Source organism: Lagenorhynchus albirostris, chromosome 12 (assembly GCF_949774975.1).
Source record: "Lagenorhynchus albirostris chromosome 12, mLagAlb1.1, whole genome shotgun sequence".
Taxonomy (NCBI): domain Eukaryota; kingdom Metazoa; phylum Chordata; class Mammalia; order Artiodactyla; family Delphinidae; genus Lagenorhynchus; species Lagenorhynchus albirostris.
Window position 1 is genome coordinate 41,882,989 of NC_083106.1, and position 24,975 is coordinate 41,907,963.

Consider the following 24,975-nt stretch of genomic DNA (forward strand, 5'->3'; position numbering starts at 1 on the left):
ATCCTAGGAACAAGACAAGAGAGTTATCTTTGGGATAAATCTTACATCTGTCTTGTGATTTTCTGGGTTTCTTTATGAGTCCTGTCAGTCTCTTCTAGTTGACCGAGGTTAGGATAGAGTCCTCAATGAGGCTCAGTGCAGGGAATTTTCTCCATTTCCCGGCATAGTGGACTAAAAAAGGCATCTGGTTTTACGTCATATGATTCTCCTTAAACTACTTGTGATCCTTCTTTTGTAAGCAAATGTTAGGTAATAGGTATCATGAGAAAAAATATGCCAAAATTCACTTTTAATGTTAAAAAATAATACTAAAAATAAATTCTTATAAATAAGATGGTCAGCTGAATTGAATACAAACAAAAGGACATGAAAACTTTTTTTAAAAGTAGCTGTAGAAACACAGGGTCCAAAGATATCCTTCCACACACAGGTGAGTGGCTGAGCCCTAAAACAGGATGCTCTGACAAGAGAGGTGTGGAGAAGGACATGAGGCAGAACATTCTAGGTGGAGAATGAGGGAAGGTATGAGGACAGAAGAGCTGGCATCCTCCAGAGAAGCGTCAAAAATCCAAATCACCAAGTCCTAGGAGGTGTTGTTGATATTCAGTGGTGAAGATATCCTAGGGGTCTGAACAGAATCGACAGGTAAGAGTGATGGGGATCTGAATTGCTGTGGTTTTCAGGTTTAGGGGGTTACTTGAGTTGCAACATTGGGAAAGTTACTGTCGTAGGAAGAGTAGTATCCACACCTTACAAAAGTGAGCATGAGAGAAGTCAACATCCACCCAACCCAGGACTGCAACAAAAGGAGGTTTAACAGTGTGACCTCAGGAAGAGGTCAAATAAGTAAAGAGGAATAGGGAATGGCTTGATAGGCAGCTCTTAACCAAGAAATTTTCTTCCTGCCAAAGGCCAGTGTGGTCTATGTACCCACTGCCCCTCACACTCATGCAATGTAAAACCATTCCTAAGCAGGCAGAGACCATTTTTTTCAGGGTTCATGGTAGATGCCAAAGGGACTTGGAAACTATAGTACCAAATTAAAGAGATCATTCTGTAGAACAATGGAACTATAAATGAGGAAGAAACTACTTAAAGTATGAATACTGATTATTAAAAAAAGACTAAGAAGTATCTGCAATTTGTAACCAATTTGTCATAGATCAGTGAGGAGCTTAGAGGACAATAAAAAGCAGAGACTGGAAGGGATCAGAACGGAGATCATTCCCTGACCAAGGTTCTGGCATTTTCCCTTTTAAACTCAAGAGGAAAATTCTTAAAGAATTTTAATCCATCCTTTTCATTCTGAGTTTTCACAATGAACCATACAACTATCCCATGCTCCATCTATAAGGGACACAGGAAGGCTTACCTCCTTTACTTTCTTAACCATTCCAGTAAGTTTTGATTTAATGGAAGAAATACAATGAAATAAAATTTGTCTAAGATAGTACAAGGATAGGGAGGCTTACTTAGAAAAGAGAAACTTCTGTCAGTTATATTTAACAGTATCTGATGTATAGCTTCCCATTTTTAGGGACCATGGAGAGATCAAAGAGAGTTTGAAGGTGTGCACTGAAAGCTATGATAAGCATAGAAAAAAGGACCTATGAAGACAGCTCTAAAAAGTGTGCAGTAGTCCTTAATCAAAGATGGAAAGGTTTGGTGATTTAATATGACTTAAGGTGACTTTGAGGGATACAAAAGATAATTAGAAAGAAGTGGGTTTATAAGACAGTGGCAGAAATTCTGGTCAGGTATCAGAAAAAATAACTTTTTAACAAGTTAAAAGTTATGGAAGTAGCTGCTTGGGAAAATTCTTTCCTACAATAAGGATATAGGAATATGTAAGAAAATAAATCACTTTTTCATTTGGCATTATGTAGGTGCTGTGAGCTTTGAGTGCAAAAAAAAAAAAGATCAACTTCAGATTAAAATTTTATAAAAAATGTGATACTTAGAAAGAGGGAAGTGATCACTCTCTTTCCACTCTGAACAGCAGAGCAGTGGGTTTTTCTCTCGCAAAGGGAAAAGGAATAAACGGAAGGTGCTAAGAAATCAGTATGGAGAGGGTCTGGAGAGGAGAAAAATGTACATGAGGTGTGTTTCAAATATTTCAGTGAGAAGAATTTAATATTCCATGGGGCCTCCCAAAATAGATTTAGGATACTGGCTATCAGTGAAAAAGGAAACAGGTTTTGAGTCATTGTGAGGAAGAAATTTAATGGTCAGAGTTGACCAAAGATGGGATGCATTTCCCTGGAATATAATGAGTTCAAAATAAGTATACTCTGAGTCCCTGGTTTGGATATTGTAGAGGTAGAGATTATAGAGTTGGAGTAGGTGACTCTTAAAGTCTCCATCGGTGCTTTTTTGTTCTTTAAACAGTCTCACTATAAACAACAAAAAATTATTTTCCTTATTTGACTCTGTCTAAAATCAGATTAGCCAACTATGAACAATGTAGTGACTACAGCTACTTTCTCAAGTTTGTTACAAAACAAGCCTTTTCTCCTACCCTTCAGGTATGACTTCTCACTTTCTGCCCCCAAATGCGGGTGTGAATACATTCTGAAAAATGTCAATTTTTAAAACTGCTGGCCGTATTAGTTGGTAATATACATGTGTATGACAAAGACAATGGTGATGTTTGTGAAGGTGAGGCTGCTTCATGTCACAAAACTGCAAAACATCTGAGTGATGACACGTGGAGTTACCAGAGTATCCTTGGCAGGAGGAAACCACATAAAACTTTTTGCTTTCTTTTATAACCCAAATAATTAGCTTAATGTCATTGTGTTAACTGATTGGAAAATTTTGCTCTTTCTGACGGTTTTCTTCAAGTTAGAAAGAAATAGATTATTCCAAATTTGCATATTTAAAGTATTGAATTTCTTATATTTATTGCCAGTGAGGATTTGCCTTAACAGAGAAGGGTTGACAAGGATTCTTGTTATGACTTTTCACATCTCAAGTCTAAGAAAGAGATCAAGGAAAGTGGGCCATGTTGAGCTACTCAGTGGAGCTTGTCTCTCATTTCTAATTTGTCAATTTGAGTCTATAGGAAGTAAAAAATGAGAACTTTTTTTCTGGCCATGCCACACAGCATGCATGTTCTTAGTTCCCCCACTAGGGGATTGAAGGATTGAACCCAGGTCCCAGCAGTGAAAGCACTGAGTCCTAACCACTGGACCTCCAGGGAATTCTCAACAGTCATTATTTTTATAATAAAAACAAACTGTAAAAATTAAACACTTAAAGCTGGCATTGCCCATATCATATCCCAAAACACCACAAACACAATGAGGTAAGGGCAGAGCTGACTGTGATGGGAAGCAGAATTCCCATTTATAGGGTTCTGGTTCAGTCTTGGCTCTGCTTCTTATTAGGTATATGCCTTTTATTTGCCTTCACTTAAAAAGATACTTTCATTATATATAGACTTGTAGGATGACAGGTTGTTGTTTTTTCCAGCACCTTAAAAAAGTTGTTCCATAGCCTTCCTGGCCCTATTGTTTCTAGCAAGTGGTGTTTCTCCCTCTTTGTAGTGTATCTTCTTTCTTTTGCTGCTTTCAAGATTTTCTCTTTGTCTTTAGTCTTTAGCAGTTTGACTATGATATAACCGGGTGTAGCCTTCTTTGCATTTATACTGCTTGGGATTTCCTGAGCTTCTTGGATCTATTTGATGTCCTTCAACAAATTTGAAAAGTTCTTAGCTAAGATTTCTTCAAATATTTATTCTTCCCCATTGTCTCTCTCTTCTTCTGGAGTCCAATCACATGCATAATGGATCATTTCATTTTGTCCCAGTTAGTCTATTGTTTTTCTTTTTGTTTTTCACTCATTTTTTTCCTGTTCCAACTGGATATTTTGTACTCACCTATCTTCAAGTGTACAGATTCTTTCCTCTGCTGAATCCTACATTCTTCATTTCTGATATTGTGTTTTTTATCTCTAGAATTCCTACTTGACTATTTTAAAAATAGTTTCCTGGGCTTCCCTGGTGGCACAGTGGTTGAGAGTCTGCCTGCCGACGCAGGGGACACGGGTTCGTGCCCCAGTCCGGGAAGATCCCACGTGCCGCGGAGCGGCTAGGTCCATGAGCCATGGCCGCTGAGCCTGCGCATCCGGAGCCTGTGCTCCGCAATGGGAGAGGCCACAACAGTGAGAGGGCCATGTACAGAAAAAAAAAAAAAAGTTTCCTGGTCTCTGATGAAATTCCCCATATCTTCAACCTCTTCCACTAGAACTTATGATTTTTATCATAGTTATTATTAAGTTCTTGTCTGATAATTCCAATATCTATGACATCACTGGGTCTGTTTCTATTGATTATTTTCTCTCTTGACCACGTGTCACATTTCTTGCTTCTTCACATGTCTAGTAATTTTTTATTGTATCTGGACATTTTGTATAAAATAACAGTAGAGGCTGAACTAAATAATATTTACTTTCCAAAAGAGGATGCCCTTTTTGTGTCAGTCTGCTTGGTTTTGGGGACTGAGTCAATCTGATCAGTGGGGCTGCACTTTCTTGTACCTTTAGTTTGACTTAGTTCACTGCTGACTTCAAATATTTGCAAGCAGGATCCGCACTACCTTTTTTCAAGACTTGAGGTTTGAGCACTGTTGAGGTTTTAGAGCTCTCTTTGCACTTTGCAACAAAGCAACCAACTGTCTGAACCACTAAAAAATATATCTTTGCATTGTAGCTCAGCTGACTACTGTTTGGGTTGCTGGGGAATTCTCTTTGCTCTCCAGTCATGTGACAGGCTTTCTGCACCATAGAAATCTCTCTCTGTCTGGAATGTCTCTGAAAGATTTCCCTCAGCAATCCTGCCACGCCTCCAACCCTTGGAAGGTTAAAGTCTATCGTGCCTCAAGTTCATTTCTCTCAGATCTCCTGCACTGTTCCCTCCACCTTCAAAGGAAGACTGGGGAGGCTCCACACAACTCAGGTGGAACCTCTTTTAGCTCTCCTGCTCCACACCTCAGGCTTTGGTATACTACACGCCCAGCACTAGACACAGATCCATGAAATATAGTTTGCAGGTATACGTAGACCTGCTCTGTGGCTGGGGTCCTTTAGAATTAAAATCTGCCATATCAGCTCACGTGGGGCCAGTAAAACCTAAAGTTCTGGCTGCCTTTTTTTTTTTTTTAACCTCTCTGTAGATTCCTTCTCTTGTCACTCTGCCATGAATGAGAGAAGCTGTGAATCTTTTCTGTCTCACAAAGGGAATTTTCTGTAGTTTTATACACTTAGGTCTCTTTCCTTCCTTAGCTTTCTGGTAGGTTCATAAAAACAATGATTTTATATGTTTTTTGTTGGTAGAGTGAGACTGATGGTCTTTTGTGATTTACTATATGCTAAATAGAAGCGGCTCTACACTTTCTGATAAGTCAGTATCTCAAAGCTTCAGTTTCCATATCCATAAAATGACCTAAATGACGGTTATAAGGCTTATAGATGATGTAGTTGTGTTGTACATTCTCACTTCCTTTCTCTTTCTCCTTTGGGGGGTACTTGAAATGGTGCATAGCGTGGTCATAAAATCAAACAAGCTCACTATGCACTATTTCTTTCTCTCTCCCTCATTTAAGTATGTTCTTCTCTGTCAATAATTATCCAAGTTGAATGGACTGGCTTTTCACCTGTTGCTTCAGAAAAATCTTACTCATCCTGGAATATACTACTTTTATTCAGAGCCAGAAGTAAATTAAAGGCCAACCCTAGAAAAGTCACATACAATTGAATACTGTCTCTCAAATATCAACTAGATTGGCATTTTAATGAAACCACATTGGAGCACATAAAATGATCAATATATATTAGTAAACAACTTTTATTTAATAGTCATCCTCATTTTTTTAGGGAGGAAATTTGAGTCACAGAGATATTAAGTTGACCCGCTTAAGGAAGGAACGTGACCATGGCAGAAACCATCCTTGAATGTAATTTGACTGTTCTGAATCCCACAGCAGTCATCTAAACCATGCTGCTAATTTAGACCGATTTGGGAATTCCTGGAACCTACTTCCATGCCACTTCCATTATTTTTTACAGAAGAGATAAAAAAACATATATACTAAACCGACTTCATTCTTTTTGTATTAAACGTTAATAAAAATGCCACAAGAGTGAAGAAAACCATATGTAAATGACACTGAGCTATAGAAAAAGACAGGATCTATTTGGCTGATGGGCATATTCCTGCACTGATATTGGCTAAAATGATCTCTATTTCCCTCTCCGATCCATTCTTCTCAGACATATTAACACCGGTAAACCTCCCCTGGAATCCAAAATCCAAATGCTGGAAAATGCCCCTGGGTTCCCCCTCATATTCTGCTTTCTAAGCAAAAATAATCTTTTTTTTTTGAATGGATAATTCTGGTTATACCACAGCTAAACTGACTCAAGTACTTTAGTTTACACGATGCCCTAAAGGATTATTACTGATGTCATTTATGTGATCACAAGCTGTGTTTACAGCATAAAGAAAGCTAGGCTTGGGTAGTATTAATAGCCCTACTAATTACACTACTATAAAAGGTTTATGGATGATATAAATTTCCACATTATTACTCCAATGTTTTGGCGGTGGCGTTCTTCCAGAGGAAGGTATCACAGGGCCCATTTGTTTTCCCTTCTTTGCACTAATTCATGAGGAGATGAAAACAAGAGACTGAGTTAAAGAAAGAAGGAAAGGCGTCCGCTGGGACTTATTCTTACACTGCAGAGGAATCATTATCATTTCATGTTTTTATTTTAGGGTTTAAAAGTTATTTCATCTTGCCCATAAACATGTGAAAGGATGCTCATTTCACTGGTAATTAAGGAAATGAAATTTAAAACAAGTATTTTTCACCTTTCAGATTGAAAAAAAGTTACTGATAATATCAAATGTCAATAAGTAAGTGGGAAAACAGATACTCTCAAATATTGTTAGTATGCTTTTGAACTGGTAATACCTTTGGAAAGAACAGATTCGGTGATATTTATCAATATTTAAAATGCCTCTTGACTCAGCATTTAAATTTTTAGAAATCTAAACTATGAGATACTCTCATGTATTTAAGGATATATCTACAAGGTTGTTTCTCGTAAATGGATGGAAATGCAAAATGGCAACAATCTGTATGACCAGTAATTGTGAGTTTATCAATACTATCGTAGCAATTAAAAATAATTAGGTAAATATACATGTACTGAGATAGAAAAATTTCCAGTATATATTAAGTGGAAAAAGCAAGTTTCAGAACAATATGTATAGCTCCTAGCATTTACATGAAAAACACATTATAACCATGTACATGATGCATATGCATAAAAAAATTCTGTGAATGGTGAATAACAAAATTTTAACAAAGATTTCCTTTGAAGAAGAGAGTGGCATTTATGCCATAGGTGAGAAGCACTATCTCTTTTTTTTTTTTGCGGTACGCGGGCCTCTCACTGTTGCGGTCTCTCCCGTTGCGGAGCACAGGCTCCGGATGCGCAGGCTCAGCGGCCATGGCTCACGGGCCCAGCCGCTCCGCGGCATGTGGGATCTTCCCGGACCGGGGCACGAACCCATGTCCCCTGCATCGGCAGGCGGACTCTCAACCACTGTGCCACCAGGGAAGCCCCAAAGTGAACTGATTTTAATTGGAAGTTCTATATTAAGAGATGAACTGATTTTTTTTTCTTCTTTTTTTTCTGCGCCACATGGCTTGCGGGATCTGGGCTCTTAGTTCCCAGCCAGGGATAGAACCCGGTCCACAGCAGTGAAAGTGCCAAGTCCTAACCACTGGACCGCCAGGGAATTCCAGAACTGAATTCTTTGAGTTTAGCGATAATGCTGTGTACAGAGCACAGTATGAACCAAAGTTACATCTTCTGAAACTAGTACCTAAAATATTAAGTTTATTTTTTTACATTAGGATCAACGTCTCCTGCTCTAAAACCCAAGGCAACTTGGCTTGCACTTCAGAAGACACTCTACTCAGAAAACAAAAATTAGTTATTATATCTCTGGTCTCCTTTCCTAAAGTAGATGGGCACATTAGAAAGCAGAAATAGCAACATTCTAGTATCTTGATTTTGAGTCTCTTTGAATCCTTGTTAAAAGACCATATTTCGGTTTACAAAATGAAGCTGGAAAGTAGATGTTGATTTAATTGACATGGAAAATAGTCACCTTTTATTAACCAATTCCTCTCCCAACTGTTTTTAAAAATCCTGGTTTCAATAAAAGTCACAAATAAACAAGGATTTACATGATCATCCAAAGCCTGGTTGACTGCTGCACTTCAGCTTAACATAAATAAAGTTTTAAAAGAGGGATTACAGTGATGAAGATGTGGCAGATGTCAGAGACAGAGAGCTGTTCAGGGGTGGTAGCAGCGGTCCAGGTGAGGAGGAATGCTAGGCAGTGCTAGGGTTGATGGGGATGGAGACAGGGCATCTGAAGGGGTCTCATCAGGTGCTGGTACCCAGTGGGCTCAATAAATATTTGTGAAATTTAACTGAAGACAACTTTGTACCATCAATATATTCCACAATCAAATGAAACTTCAACCCCAGAGATGATGGGACTTTTCTAAGTTAGTTGCTGGCTGTGTTTAAACTTTAACCTTGGAAGCTGTATCAATACACAGGGGATACCTGTGGCTAGAGATACGCTTGCTAAGGGGAGATACTCTTTTCTGGTTTTCAGGTGAAGCCATGAATAAATAGATTTAGATCAGGGATTTTGGTACAAGATTAAGAGGATGCAATAATGGTTTCTTCAAGGGAATTATAGTCATTGCTGTACTTAGTTGGATATTTATCTGTGCTACTTTCTAGAAATGAATTGGAACTACTGGAAATTGTACCTATTGTAACCCTAGTTTACTCCTCTAGAATACTACGAAATGGAAACCTAACACCTTGAAAGAGATGTGATGAATACGTGCTGAATGGAACATGCTGCACGCTAAGAAAATAAGATGAGCTAGTTGGTTGAAAGCAAGCGGTTGCTATTTTGTCCTTCCTTCCCATCCCTCCACATACGCTAAAGGTCCCAGTGAGTGGCTGGCAGCCTTTTCCCTTTGTCAGGTACTAGAATAAAGGCTGTGAACTCTGATATCCTCCACTGTATTATTACTTTTCATTTTATAACATTAAATTATTGTGGTTTCTAGTTTATCGTTGTTAGAAACTTGGGAAGAGCTTAAATTCATGTAACAGTAAGTGCTAAAGGTACATTCCTAAATCACCAGAAAGGTAAAGACTTCTTAAAAGGATAAAGCCAGAAAAGTAAAGGCTATTTTCCACTACGTAAAGGGGTCACTTAAGTCAGGCAAAAAGACCTAAATCTGTGATCCATATATAAACTGCTTGTAAGAGGAGAAGAGACTTTTGAGGGTCTTGGGAGCCACTAATAATCATGAAAATACCAACTGCTCTAGCTCATAGACGCCTAGCAGCCAAGAAGTTGCCACAGTCAAGTCTAAATAAAGGAGGTGGGTGATGTCAGTGCTGTGTTCTCCCAGGAGACAGCAATGGGGGTGGTGGTGCAGGGACTGGGGGAAGAGCTGCCACTCTTCTGAATGCAAAGTCAGGGTCCTGGAGCAAGGGGTGTGCACCGTCAAAGAAAGGCCAAGAGGAAGGCTGTGAAACAGCAATGGATTGATTCTACCTGCTTGGACTGAATCCTTCTGTTGTGAATAATTGGGAAAGGGTGGCTGAATGGAGCAAAGACTGTTCAAATGGATAGCAGAGAAGTAAATTCTTTTGCAATGGAGATTTGGTGGAGATAAGGGAAAGCTGGTGGGGGCGGGGCTCAGATCTGTACTCCTGCAATGACAGGGACTGTTTACTCTCCTCCTCTTGTCTGTGAGCTTAGAAGGGGTGTCAGAAGGGAGATGATCTTCACTCAGGTATCCTTCACACCTGGTAGTACACTGCCTAACAGAACAAGGCCCTCAAGAAGTGTCTGCCGACTTAATGAATGAAATAATGTATGAAAGAACACATAAAGAAGGAATGAGCAACTGAGGAAAGTAAGATAAATTTAGATAAGAGAAAGCTGAATAGATGTAATCAGGTCAGAGTGTTCTAGAAGGTTCTGTATGAAGTAATCATGGGCAGACCTAAAACTATAAACCTCTGTAGGCTAGGGAGAATTTGAATCCTTGGCTTGTACACCAGGTTGATTCCTTCAGTTAAGAGACACTGAGTATAGGAACACACTTATCAATGACTTTCCTGTCAGATATCTAAATTAGTCAACGTAACTGATGCCAATACAAGAGAAATCAGGGATTGAGATCTATTACGTTTCCATATAGTAAACAATTTACAATTTTTAACAGGGCAGAGACTTCATTTATGCCACTTACATAAGCTCTGCCCACACATTGCTCTGTGAAAAAGAAGTTACCAAGTTCCTTAACTTTATTTATAGAAGTTGAGTTCTTTGCTTGCTCCTGAGTGATCTTAGTTTCTTTTAGTCTGACAAAAGTGTAAAATCAATAGCTTGCTTAAAGCTGTGCTATAATGGTCCTGAGTTTAACACAGCACAGCTGGAAATTTCGACCTCCGCGAATGACATTCACTAAGCCAAAAGTTGAATTGTGCTTGTAGGCATAGAACCAGCTGCTTTGAACTTGGTGAGCCCTAGTAGTCCATTGAGTTTGTCTACAGTGTGTTCTTCTTGCTGAAAGATGGCTGAACGATGGCTCCGCGATCTGTGACAGCCTCTCCCCTTCTTAGCTAGAGAATGACGCACTGGCTGCCTACACTTCCCTGGCTGTGTAGCCCCCAGTGCTTTGTGCTCTCTCTGGGTATTTCGCAGCTCTTTTTCATCTTGGACCAGTTTTATTTTTTCCTATTGTCACCCTGATTTTATTTTTCAACTTTAAAATAGACATAATATTCTTACCCTGTCAAAAAATGGGAGCGAGATTCCCTCCTTCCCCTTCTGATTTCTTGTAGTTTGGACCATTTGAGTGAAGTTATGCTTGAAAGTTGAAGGGGGGGCTCTGGCTCCTTCTGAACAGATTCTGGGTGCCCATGGTCTCCCACCACGTAGCTTCCTCAGGCAGGAGGGAGCCCCACTCTACATGCTGCGGGGGAAGGACTTGGGCTCAGGCATTTCAGAATTAGTCCTGCTCTAGTATAATAATTATATCAATGAATTCCCTCATTCACAATGGACACCGTAGGTAAGAAAGCATCTAAAATGTCTCTCCTTTTGCTCCCTCTGTAAATCAGACCAGTGCCTACTCTGACATCCAGTGACAAGTTAAGGAGAACATAAGTGCTGGGATATGGCTAACGAATTTCAGGGTCCGCATGATAGAATTGATTCAAATTAAGGGGTACATGTGTAAAATCCAACTTTCTGGGGAGGAAAATCAATCATTTATGAAGCAAATCTAATTCCAATGACGGCAGATTATATTCATTGAATGCTTTTTATATGTCTGACACTGTGCTAGGAGTTTTCCACATATATTACCTCACTTGGTCCACGTGAAAGCTGTAAGGCAGTTACTATTATTACTCTGACTTGTGAAATGAAGAAATACAGCACAGGCAAGTTAACCCAGGATGACTCAATGGCTCTTGAATTTCTATTGAACTGAGAAACAGAAAATGTCTAGATCCTAATTGCTTAATTTAGTGAACATAAGTAATAATTCCCAAATATGATTTTTAAGGGTAGACATTTTCTTAGACATGACTAATTAGGCAGTTAAAGGTAAAATAAAGTAATATTCATGTTCTTTCAAAGACATATCAAATAGTAAAAAATTGTCACAAATTTTGATCATATTTTCTTTTATCTGGAAGTAATTTCTTTTATATTTTTTCCTCATATAGGTCACTGAAGGGGCCCAGTCACTCCAACTTGTAGTCAGAACCCACCATTTGCAGGAATCACATTTAAATTTGGTGAGTTACACATTCTTCTTCCTGGTCCTCAAGAACTCAGAAATAGAAACGAATGAAACCAGACAGTCAAAAAAATGCATGGACAGGGAACTCTGATCTAAAGATAATCACAATGCAATTCTAATCCTGTGAAGAAAAAATAACTTTGCTTCATTGTTTTATTCCCCCCCTTCCCGCCCTGCAAATCTCATGCAGCAGACTGCAATAGTGTCTGCAAGATGGCTAACTGCTGAGTCTTTGATTTAATGAAAACTTAGGGAAAGCAATTCAATTCACTGCAGGGACTGCTTTGTTCTTCCATTATGATTCTTTTTTAATGAGAAAGATGATTGTAAGGATAAACTCTATTCCTCTGAATTTTTACACTAATTACATACAAAGCACTATTTTGGCAGAAGGGGACTTATCTCCTTCAGGCAATATAGTTATCATCTTGTAACCACCCTTCAATCTCCCACAAGAATGCTGGAGCTTCGTGCCAAGAATGAGTATTGCTCTATGCCAGCTCTCAGCATGGATAGATGAATGCTTAAAGATTTCCAGAATTAACAGTCAACATAGACTCCAGATAAAACAGGAAGACAATCCCTCCCTCCATGCTTATATGCTGTTTGGAATAGAAGAATCAGAAGGGCATCCATTAATCAAGTATTTGGCATGGGGAATGAGGGAGGGCCTGATGTATAGTGTGTGTGTGTGTGTGTGTGTGTGTGTGTGTGTGTGTGTGTAAGTTTATGTAAGGATTCATTAAAAGAAAATGGTGTTGCATATTCACGTCATTTTCCTTCAGTCTAAAAGTCATTTATTGTGCTAAGTGATATTGAAAGTTCTGCCTAAGGAATCACTCTATTTGAGATTCAGTCACTTTAGCACAAACAGTATATGCACTGTTAGGTACTGTAAATTTGGTTAAGACTGTGGGAGACTTGACTTGGGGCAGATTCACCCTGTAAGCACTGCATATGTATGAAATTTATGTACTTTTACATTATTTAATAGATTGTGAGCTTGATAAATAATAATTCACGTCCCAGGAGCAAGTTCTTTAGAGTAGGTACATTTTCTGGGGTTGGAGGAAACTATACTCATTCTTGCAGCCTGAAGGCATGCCACAATGAAGTAGGAAGTTTTAATGGCATTTCCTAATACCCATAAGTGACTGAGGGAATAGCTATACCTTGGAAACTCTGAGCCCAGTGATAACGTTATTTCATCATGGCAGCCATGGAGTGAGAGTAGACAGTTCTCTTTCTTTTTTTTTCCCTTTGGTCAAGTGTACTAAAGTATAATTTATATCTAATAAAAGGCACCCCTTTTAAGTGTACAGTTTGAAGAATTTTGACAAACGTATATAGTCATGTAACCTCTACAGCAACCAAGGTATACAGAACATTTCCATTACCCCAAAAGTTCCCTTGTGTCCCTTTGCAGTCAACACCCCACTCCCCACTCTAGCAACCACTGATCTATTTCCTGACCTTATAGTTTTGCCTTTTCCAGAACATCGCATTACTATGCATTATGTAAGTATACAGTGTATAAGCTTTCGTGTCCGGCTTCTTGCACATAGCATAATGCTTTCGAGATTAATCCATATCATTGCATGTATCAGTAGCGTTTTCCTTCTATGGCTGAGTCATACTCCATTGTGCGCATTTACCACAACTGTTTTTCTCCTTTCACAAACTGATGAGCTTTTGGGTTGGTTACAGTTTGGGCTTATGAATGTGAATAAAACTGCAATGGACACTTGCGTATAGTTCTTTGCGTGGATATGATGTTTTCATTTCTCTTCGAAGAATGGGATTGATGGGTTACACGGTAAGTGGATGTTTAACTTTATAAGAAACTGCCAAGCCGTCTTCCAAAGTGTCCGCATCGCTTTGCATTCCCAGCAGCAGTATATGAGCGTTCCAGTTGCTCCACATACTGGCAGGCAGTTTTGCTAGAAATGGATTTTAATTTTCCCCTTTGATCTTCTCTAACAATTTCCCAGCATGGTCTGTGTAAAAATCCCTTCACCCCCACCCGCTGCCCCACCTTCTCTTCTCCCTTCCCCAACATAAGCATAATTCCCATGGAGTGTCCACCAAGGTTCATTTCAGAAATCACTGAGGTACAGCCTTTCTATACTATGGGGGATAAAACTCTCCAATCATACATATGAAGTAAAAATAAATGCAACATGACAAGGAATAGGAATGGAGGTTTGCCAAGTAATTTCCCATAAGGGAGATGTTTTAATAGGCTCCAGTGACTATTACCTCACCAGACGTAGGTAAGTGACAGTAATATCTCCCCCACGACTCTCAAGGGAGTTACAATTCAGTATTTACATTTGTCAAGTCCTTCCCTATCCAACCATCTAAGAATCCCTTCTCATTTAGTCAAGGTTATCCAGAGAACTGGAAACTGAACTAGCTGTGTATGAGCAGAACTCAGGCTTCAACATACAAGATGGCCAAAAAGCACATGAAAAGATGCTCAACATCACTAATTATTAGAGAAGTGCAAATCAAAACTACAATGAGGTATCACCGCACACCGGTCAGAATGGCCATGATCAAAAAACATACAAACAATAAATGCTGGAGAGGGTGTGGAGAAAAGGGAACACTCCTACACTGTTGGTGGGAATGTAAATTGGTACAGCCACTATGGAGAATAGTATGCAGGTTCTTTAAAAAACGAAAAATAGATCTACCATATCATCTGGCAATCCCACTCCTGGGCATATACTTGCAGAAAACCGTAATTCGAAAAGATACATGCACCTTAACGTTCATTGCAGCACTATTTACAATAGCCAAGACACAGAAGCAACCAAAATGCCCATCGACGGATGAATGGATAAAGACGATGTTGTACGTATATACAACATCACTGAAATAATGGAATATGGAATATTACTCAACCATAAAAAAGAATGAAATCATGCCATTTGCAGCAACATGGATGGACTTAGAGATGATCATATGAAGTGAAGTAAGTCAGACAGAGAAAGACAAATATCATATGATATCACTTACATGTGGAATCTAAAAAAGAATGATACAAATGAACTTATTTACAAAACAGAAACAGACTCACAGACTTTGAAAACAAACTTATGGTTACCAAAATGGAAACATTGGGGGGAGAGATAAATTAGGAGTTTGGGATTAACAAATACACACTATTATATATGAAATAGATAATCAACAAGGACCTACTGTATAGCACAGGAAACTCTACTCAATATTCTGTAATAACCTATATGCGAAAAGATTCTGAAAAAGAATGGATACGTGTATATGTATAAATGAATCACTTTGCTGTACACCTGAAACTAACACAAAATTGTAAATCAACTGTACTCTAATATAAATTAAAAAACAAAACAAAACTGAGGCGTCTGCTCTGAGAAAATCCTGGATCCTGCGTGAACTCTTTTTACTGCTCTGGCCTGTGTTTTTGACTTCCTATGGCAAGCACCAAAGAAAATTCCAACAAAGGCAAGGGGCAAAGATTCACAGAGGCAGAGCCATACAAACAGAACTGGGGAGGTGAGATCTTCAGGGGATTCTAGGGTCTGACGTACTGTGAAATGCCAGATACCTAAGTTTCCCAGACCTTGTGGTTTTCTGAGAGGTCTATATTATTTCGTATGAAGTCCTATGTTTCTTCTAATTACACAGATATTTTAAATCTTGCAGCATTGGTAATTGAGAATTTAGCCTATGTCATTGTAAGAAGTGTAAGAAGTATAGTGTTTCTGCAGAGAACAAATATGAAGCCTGCCTTACATTGGAAGAGGCAACAATTATCTTCTGATTAATGTCTCCCCAGCCACCACCAAAAGGAGCAATACTTTTTTGGTACAAATTCTGAGAAGAACATCTTGTGGGGACTAGACTACTGGGCCATGAGTTGCATCCAGCTATTGTGTGTAGACAAGGCTGTCATCTTTATATATTTCTCTCACCAATCCTGCCCTATTTGAGTGCTCTGGGTGAAAAAAGAAGATAGTGGGTAAAAGGGATCAGGAGAGGGTGAGTGCTTGATATTCCTGAGCTGACTTAATGCCTTCAGCCTCTCCACTGAGAACTGAAATTTGAACCTAGACCTCTAGGATTTCTGTCTTCTGGAATTTAATGTTCAAACCGAGAATATTTCTCTTGAACAGTAAGGCATGAATTTACTTTTCAGTATTCTCTTTGGAAAAAATCAAAGGGATTACACATGATGATATATTTGAGTGTTCTGTTAGTACTATTAGTAACTTGTTTCATTTTCACACTCACCCAAAGAAATATATAAAAGATTCAACAAATATTTTAAAGTGTATGTAAGAATTTGCTGGAATTCATGCAATACTCATCAAATTTTTAGCTGCAAGCTTGTCTTTTATTCAAAATTGGAAGAGCTTATAAAAATATCTTTCAGTGAAAAAGCAAAACTTGTAGAACTAGTCATCAGGAATATCTCTAATGATGCTCAACAGTGGCAACCTTTGCTTCTCTTTCTAGGGTCTGTATACAAAAAGAAGCAGGCACTTCTGATTCTATCCATGCGTTCATTACTGATACCCATTCTTTCCCCGCCATCATGACTTGAGGAAGAAAACAAGGAACGAAAGTGTTTTCTTTTCACTCTTAGCATCCTGGTTTTGCTCCACAATCTTTACCTTCCCCATCATTGAGCAACTTGTTGATAAGGAAAACAAAAAGAAATTGGAGAGGCAAGAACTGAGAAAAACTGGCAGGAGAAAAGGAAGAAGAAATTATTGACTATTTAAAAATTGTGTGGTTTATATATATTCAGAAGTTAAAAACTGCCAAAAAAAGAACCACGGATATCTATTATTTAAGAACTGCTGAAAGTAGTTCTGGGAAGCAGCAGAATTCTTGTAATAATTGATAAAAGAAGCTTATGGGCAAAAAGTTTGATGACATAATTTTTCTGGATAAGAAATATATCCTATTTCACCTTTGTTTTAAAAGCCTGTCACATTTCTTGCTTCTACGTCCAAATGCAAGAACTGAGTGGTCTTTAGTTGTTCACAGTCTTTGCTTTTTGTGTTTCTCTGCTTCCTGATTTCAGCTAGTATTACATGGAATTTTAAGAAAACAGTAGGCATGAGGAAGAGGCTTCCCAGGCAAATCCGTAAGTTTTGGGAAGCTTCACTATACTTTCTTAGTCATATACCTGTGAGATAATAGAAATATATATGTATCGTTCTCTGCCCCCAGTTCCTGGCTCAGAGCTCCTAAAACACTTGTAATTTCCTAAGTGAGAAGAATGCTAGGAGCATATTTGGTTCTAATATTTGGTCTTTGACCCTAGTTCCTGACACAGAGCTCCTAAATCCCTTACAATTTCCAGAGAGATAGGAATTTCTTTTGTTTCTAATGAGGTGACTCTTGGTGCGCTCCTGGATGGGGCTGGTCACCAGAAACACCAAGCTATGATTAGAAGCCTTCCCATTTTCCAGAGAGAGGAGAGGGGCTGGAAATGAAGCTAATGATCATGTCTACCTAATGAAGCCTCCGAAAAAATTCCAAAAGCATGAGGGTTAGAGAGCTCTAGGGTTGGTGAACACGTGACATGGAGATGCTAAGAGCTGTGCCCAGAGAGGGCCTGGGGGCTCCACGACCCTTTCCACACACCTTGCCCTACTCACCTCTTCCATCTGAGCATACATCTATATCCTTTATCACATCCTTTTGTAATAAACTGGTAAACAGTAAGTAAACTGCTTTCCTGAGTCCTGTGAGACGCTCGAGCAAATTAACCAAACCCAAGGAGGGTTCGTGGGAACCTCTGATCTATAGCAGGTATGTCAGAAGCACAGGTAATACCTTCTATCCATCTCCAGATAGAACTGTCAGAACTGAGTTATACTGTAAGACACCCAGCTGTCACAGAATTGCATGGTGTGGGAAAAGCCCCACACATCTGGTGTCAGAAGTATTGTGGTGTGGTGGTAGAGCAAGAGTAAAGGAGAAACACAAGAGGAGGACTACGTTTTTCTTTACAATTCCTGAAATCCTACTTTGTACATATAGCGTGAGTTTGGATTTCAGGCATTATTTCAATGGGGGTGTGTGTGTGTGTGTGTGTGTGTGTGTGTGTGTGTGTATTTTTTTTTTCTTTTTCCCTCCCTGGCTGTGTTGGGTCTTCGTTGCTGCACGCGGGCTTTCTCTAGTTGCAGCAAGTGGGGGCTACTCTTCGTTGTGGTGTGTCGGCTTCTCCTTGCGATGGCTTCTCTTGTTGCAGAGCATGAGTTCTAGGCACGCAGGCTTCAGTAGTTGTGGCACGCGGGCTCAGTAGTTGTGGTGCATGGGCTCTAGAGCGCAGGCTCAGTATTTGTGGCACACGGGCTTAGTTGCTCCACGGCATGTGGGATATTCCTGGACCAGGGTTCAAACCCGTGTCTCCTGCATTGGCAGGCGGATTCTTAACCACTTCACCACATTGTCTGAGTAATTTCCCCGAAGTGGTTACAACTAACCAAGTAACAGCTATCTAAATTTTATCTGAATTCTCAAATGTGATACATTGTCATTGGAACTACTTTTTTTTTTTTTTGGAACTACTTTTTTGAAGTACATTTTTTTTCTACAGAGTTGTATTAAAGAAGCTCTTTAGGAGAAACAGCAAGATTTTAAAAAATTTTAGAACCATCTGGAATAAAAAAACCTAGCTCCAATCACGAAGGGCTAGCCTTAAAACTCGTTCTACAGTATACTTTTTTTTTTTAAGGAGGATGATCTTTGTAGGAATCAATTTTTGGTTTTCTACAAATTTTTGTAGGAACCAATTAATAATCAGGGACAAATTCAAAACTCCAGTTTGAACTGGCGTTACACTGAAACTTATACTGCATTCTGTTGCTTCAGAGTCTTTGATCATTGGTTCACTGCAAATTTGGTGAGGAGAATTCACTTTAACTCTGAAGTCAAATTTCCACAAGGCTTGTGTAATAACATCACCCTTAATGCTCTTGAAAGGCTTCTTGCAGTTATCACAATATGTTTACATGTGACAATCATACATTTTATAATTAAAACGATAAAGAAAGATTGTTATTCCTGAGTCTAACTTATTGCTATTGTGTGGCCTAAGGTGGTATCAAATGAATATGGTGGCCTTGTGGGGCCAGTGACATCTGTGCTGGAAGAATTGGGAAGGCTGGCATCTTGCTCAATCCTGACCTGCAGCACTCCCGGCAGAGTACTTAGCAGAGTACTTAGGAAGTACCTGGAAGGGAGGAGAAAATGTGGCCATGACAGCACTTTCCTCACACACATCACACTTTCCATCCTCTCCTCTTTGCTCTGTTCATTCCCTCTCAGATCTTGAGGTGCATGAGGAAGGAGATTATTATGTCTCTAGAACACGGCACGGAATCAGCCTATACAAAATTAATGTAATTACTATGTTGATTTCCAGATGTTAGCTTAATGCCAGCCTATTAAAACTTCTAAAGATGAAGCTTAAAACAAACAAACATTCTGAGTAAACACCCAAATAAAGACACGCCAGCATATTTAGTGATAATCTGAGGCAATGCAGAAATCTCTGGATAGGGCATTTTAGAAACTGGTTCTCTCCAGCACCAACTGCAATGACAGTCGGAATTTTCTGAGGTCCTCTTCAGTCTTTTACTTCCAAAGAGCCTCTGAATTCCTTGCTGCTTCTGGTCCTTGGCCTCTTTCCAGTCATGCCTCTGCCCTGCCCACCCTCGCCATCCTCTCCCAGCACCGTTTACAGTCACATCCTCCTGACATCAGTGCTGTGCCTCACTAGACTTTGCCCCCAGGGCTGGTTTCTTATCCAGGGTTTTGAAATTCAAGGGGAAGAATCCTCCTTTGGCTCCAACCTGTCTCCCTTCCCTCTTCCTTCCTCCCCGGACCGCACATGGGTGGGCACAGTGGGCCAATGAAGGCACCCAGCCCTGGCCTGGGAGGGGCCCCTACTCTCCCTAGTTCTGTAGCCTGGAGCAGGTTCCTGATGCTGGGGGAGCCTCCGATCTCTCACTTATAAAATTTTGGATAATAATTCTTATTTCCTTGGATTGAAGGAATAAAAGAGGTAATTCACATAGGGAGTAGCTGGCACATTATAAAGCCTCAACAGAAGGTATTATCAGTAACTTTGGGTCTTTTTCTACATTTAGTTTTTTAAGCTTTTCTGTCTCTACCTGTAACTGTGAAATTATTCTCTGTTTCTTAGAATGGCTTGATTTTATTTTTTTCCCTGATGAGAGTTTTTGCTAAATCTCTGGGCTCCTGGAAAGTAAGACTGACAAGAACCCAAAGACTAGTTGTAGTTCACCATCTTGTAGTCGAGACTGTTTGGTTCTAAAAATCTCTACAGAACGTAAATTCACCGCTTCCGTGTGCTGTTTTTGGTTATATTAGAGTGTTGCAAAATTGCTCTTCATTTAATCTTACTATCCTTAATTATAATCCTTGTTCTGGGCTAAAACCATTCTATTCTCTAATAATTCTAAACTATTATCCAAGCTTTCATCAAGTGATTTTTAAGTCAAACTGCATAGCTCTCTCTTCTTGAACGACCAAACTATACATTCCTCATGTTAACAGTCTCTCATAAGTAAATTTCTAATTATATGCCTCCCCAATTTCCTCATTTTCTGGAGTTCTTTCCTGGATTGAGGCACCAATGGTGAAATTGTGGGTATAACTGTTTAGATAATGCATTTGTAGCATTCAAAATCATTAGCTTCCAAATCCTACTGAGGAAATATAGCTGAGACTCAATGTCTATAACTTCTGTAGCCTGAGGTTTTATTTGAAATGTTACTCTTAAATTAATTATGCCTACCGATGTTAAATTTTAATAAACAAACACCAATAACACCAATATTTGAGAAGTAAATGAAATTAGCTTTTCCAATACTTTAAACAAATCCCAAGTTAAACTAGAATTCAGTCCTAACTTGTTCATTTTTACTCTCCCTCTAAGATGAAATCTAGTCCTGCCCAAATCATTTTAATTAAGCAATACGACTCTGAAGGACAATCCAAATAAAGAAATATACAAATTCAATGCTGATATACGATTATTAGCAAAGTTTCTAAAGAGTATGACTCTTAGGATTGATGTATACGGCTATACACATATCTTTATTCATTATTATGGTATATAATTGTCTTCAAACCTATTAATGGCTACTTTTCAGTGCATATTTTACAGTCGACAGCTGATACTGGGGGATTATTATTGGCTATTTCTGGGCCATAGGTATAATCATAAGTCTCTGAAGTATATCCTCCAGAGATATACCCCAAGGATTTCAACTGCAATTGCCCTTCAATAAGTTTTCCTTGCACTGACTCTTGGAGGACTTGTTTCATTTTTTTGGCTCTTTTAAGTTTAGACAGAACATCTCACATGGCCATTTGTGGTAGCTTTCTTTTCTTTCTTTCCCCCTTTGTTATTACTAGAGTTGTTTGTGTTTACTATTTTTATCTTTCTCGTGACACTTTTCCAAGAACATATATTTGTCTGTAATCCCCTTGGATTTCTAAGGGTTAGCATTTATTAAGACAGCTTCATCAGGCCTGTTCCAGGTTCCAGCGAAGCAGTCTATTTAGATTTACTGAGGGGTACAAGGAATGCTAACAGGAATTCAAATATAAGCAATTGTACATTTCTGCCTATACATGCATTTCCTACTTCCTGCTGAATTCACACAATTTATGCTTCTTTGTGGTTTACTCACTCATTTTGTTTGCTGTATTACTGCAAAATAGAAAAGTGACATTTGCGGTTTTGAATTGTCTTATGACGCTGTAAGTGAAAAAAGTTAATCTGGTCATCGCTCATCACTCTTGCAGATGTTGCTAAAAGAGAAACGAAGCTATAGTCTCAGGATTTTGCATGCTTACCTTGTCTGACAGCTAGTGTGGTGGTATAGACCAAGAAGAGGAGGATGTAATTGAGGAAACTCTGGAAGACTGGTGTATTGGCATGGAAATCTTCTGACAGGTACTTGCTGGTCAAGCTAATTCCACAAATAAGGAGGGATAACACCTGTCCTAGAGCCACAGAGATTAACATCTCCCTGAGAAATAAAGAGAAACATAGCAAAGATCAGCATTAAGTCCATTAGAACAATCACTTAAAATTTACTGAGCACTTGTGCCATTCACTAGGCTAAGTGCAATAAACAGTATTTCTTTTAATCCATCATAGCAATGCTACCTTACTGGGGTTTTGCAGAGGAAGAAACCAAAGTTTAGAGGGGTTAAGGAATTTTCTTACAGTCGCATAACTAGGAAGTGGCAAAGCTGAGATTTGAGACCAAATCTCTCCTAGTGATCCTGGCTTCTACCTACTGAGCCCTGGAGCTCTGGGGGGGAATTAACATCATCCTGATGCCACCATGGCATGAACAAATGTTCAGAAACCTGAGAGAGAACCTGAACACTGACGAAGCAGGACCATATTCCAACCTTGTCCTCAGGTTCTTGTACCAAAAAACAGAGACTTTTTTCTTCACAGACCAAAATCTTGGCTCTAGGAACACTTAGGTAAAGAGGCCATACAAACCCCTGATAATCTAAAAGGACTATCTCCTCTCCATTCCCAGATATTGAACAGTTGGCTCTAACAAGCACTAATAAGCACTAGTCTCTGCTCTCCTCTGCTCAAGTCGCAGTTGCTGACACATTAAAACTCTCATTCACGAAGGAAATTTGTGACTGAGGGGGTACAATAAGACATTTCAAATTCTGTGAATATTTTCTATGGCTTTTTTTTATAGGCACTGACCCTACAGACCACTGTAGTGGAGATTACAGGCAAGAGTCAAACGGTTCACTTTGCATAGAAATAAAACGCCCATGTGGGCTTTATGGTCACATCCACCTGTATGCTCTGACACAGGACAAGCCCCTGGCTTCTGCAAAGCAGACTTCTGCTCTCCCCAGGAGTCTCATCTGACTTTCCTGATTTATTTATTTAAAGAAAAATGAACATAAAATAAGCAAAGAGTAGTATTTCTAAACAGAAAAGCATTAGGCAGAGCTTCTGCAGCATTGCATATTCCCTCCCCCATGGCAGATGTGAATCCATCTTTCTGGAAGGGGCACTGGACCCCTGGGCAGGGTTCTGGGTGGACACCTTGGTGGTATCCTTCTTTTTAAAAAAGGCATCCATCACTCATTCCATTTGCTTCCACGAGGAGGACAAATTGTGGCAATGCATGGGGACCTATGAAAAAGACTCTGCAGAGGTTAGCCTGTAACATACTGGCAGAGGCTGCCTTGGTAGATGGGTAGATTGCTCTGTTTCCAGGCACTGGCCCTGACCCTTCAATTCAATCTTCATAAAGGTGTCAAAGGAGTCAAAGCGATATTTTTAAACATGTAAGTTTAAAATGTCAGTCTGTTGCTTAAAATCCTACCCTATAGATGATACCCTATAGATGGTACCCTACAGAATGCAGTGATCTATAAGGCCTATGTTACACCATCTACAAAGATGTCTGCCAACATTTCCTCACATCCCTCTATATTCATGCTGCTTCTCCCAAAGGGAGGTGGGGTCTATTTTCCTTTTCCAGAAGCTGAGCTGGTCTTGTGACTTGCTTTGACCAATAGAAGGTAGGGGGAGAGATGTCATGTGACTTCTGGTCCTAAACCTTAAGAAGCTCTGCGGCTTCCATTTTCTGCCCTCTTAGGATACAGCTTCCATGTAAAGAACCAGAGCTAGACTACCGAATACTGAGAGGCTGTGTGAAAAGAAGAAGAGAGACCCAGCCAACCACTGCCACCTCAGCTGAAGTACCAGACATGTGAGTGAGGATTGTGGATCCTCTCGCCCCAGTGGAGCAGCGCCAACCTGAGTCATGTGGAGCAGAGATGAACCGTCCCCAGTGATTGCTGCCCAGTTGGAGAACTGTGAGAAATAATCATTGGTTGTGTTGTTTTAGGGCATGAAGTTTGGGGTGGTTTGTTATGCAGTAGCAGATACTGAAACAAGGCCCTCAATACCCTCCCTCCACTCCTACTACCGCAAAGCTCTGCCTCCTGCTTCCCCACTTTATTCCCCCATGAAGCCAGAGCTCCAGACCTATAGAGCTACTTGCACTTCAACAATGAGTCGTGGTCTTCTTTGTTGGCGTTCCTTTTCACATGTTATTATTTCCAGAATGTTCATCCTGACATGTCAGTCTGACTCTTATTCATCTTTCAAGATTTGGCTCACACGTTATGTTACCCCCTTTAAAAAGTCTTCTCTGCCCTCTTTTCCCTGGGATATATCTCCTTTACTTCTATATCATTATACTATAATTATTGTTTTTACTGTGATGCTGGTATAATGTTCTTCACTATATTTACAGCTGGGCAGTACCATTCAGAGGAAGTAGAAAATGGAGAGCTTCAAGACAGTGCAGAGGTAGACCTAGGCAACACTGAACAGTTTTGTTGAAATGAAAGGATGATTTCAAAAAAAAGAAGAAAGAAAAGCAGAAGTAAAGAGAAGTACCAGATTTAACTCAAAGGTTTTTAAGCCAGCCTAAGAGAAGTGTGATACGCACTAACAAAAACCACGATAAGGAGTTGGTTTTAGTGTAAAGATAACAAACATTTTTGGTATATTGAATTTGAGCTGCCAAATGAACTTCCAAATGATCCAGCAGTATTAGATCATGGGATCAGAGTTGGATAGGGAGGTCAACAAGGAGAAAAATATGCGGAACTTTTACATATAAGAGTGGTGGCTAAAGTACTGGAAATGGATGCTAACAACATGGAAGGAAGAAGAGGAAATAAAATAAGAAGGCCTAGGAAGTCTTTGGAGAATCCCCAGACTGGGGTTAGGGACGAACGAAGAGGCACATCATTGGAGTCAGAAGTGGTACATCATTGGAGTCAGAAGTGGTTTGAAGGCTAAGGGGAAGACCAAGATAGTTCTTTATGTCAAGGAAACCAAGGGAACAGAGACTTTCGTGGAGGGAACAGTTGTAATATTGAATGTTGCTTAGAGAGCATGAAGAATGAGGACTGACAAAAGATGATTTGTAGTCAC

At 39.5% G+C, this 24,975-nt stretch overlaps 1 protein-coding gene across 1 annotated transcript in view; it reads right to left on the bottom strand.

The window, feature by feature from the left end:
* Positions 1 to 24,975, bottom strand: part of SLC35F1 (solute carrier family 35 member F1) — a 422,653-nt gene that overhangs the window by 152,480 nt on the left and 245,198 nt on the right. The window contains exon 2 of the mRNA XM_060167349.1: positions 21,828 to 22,003. Coding sequence (XP_060023332.1) covers positions 21,828 to 22,003 — 176 coding nt within the window. The remainder of the gene's footprint in view (positions 1 to 21,827; positions 22,004 to 24,975) is intronic.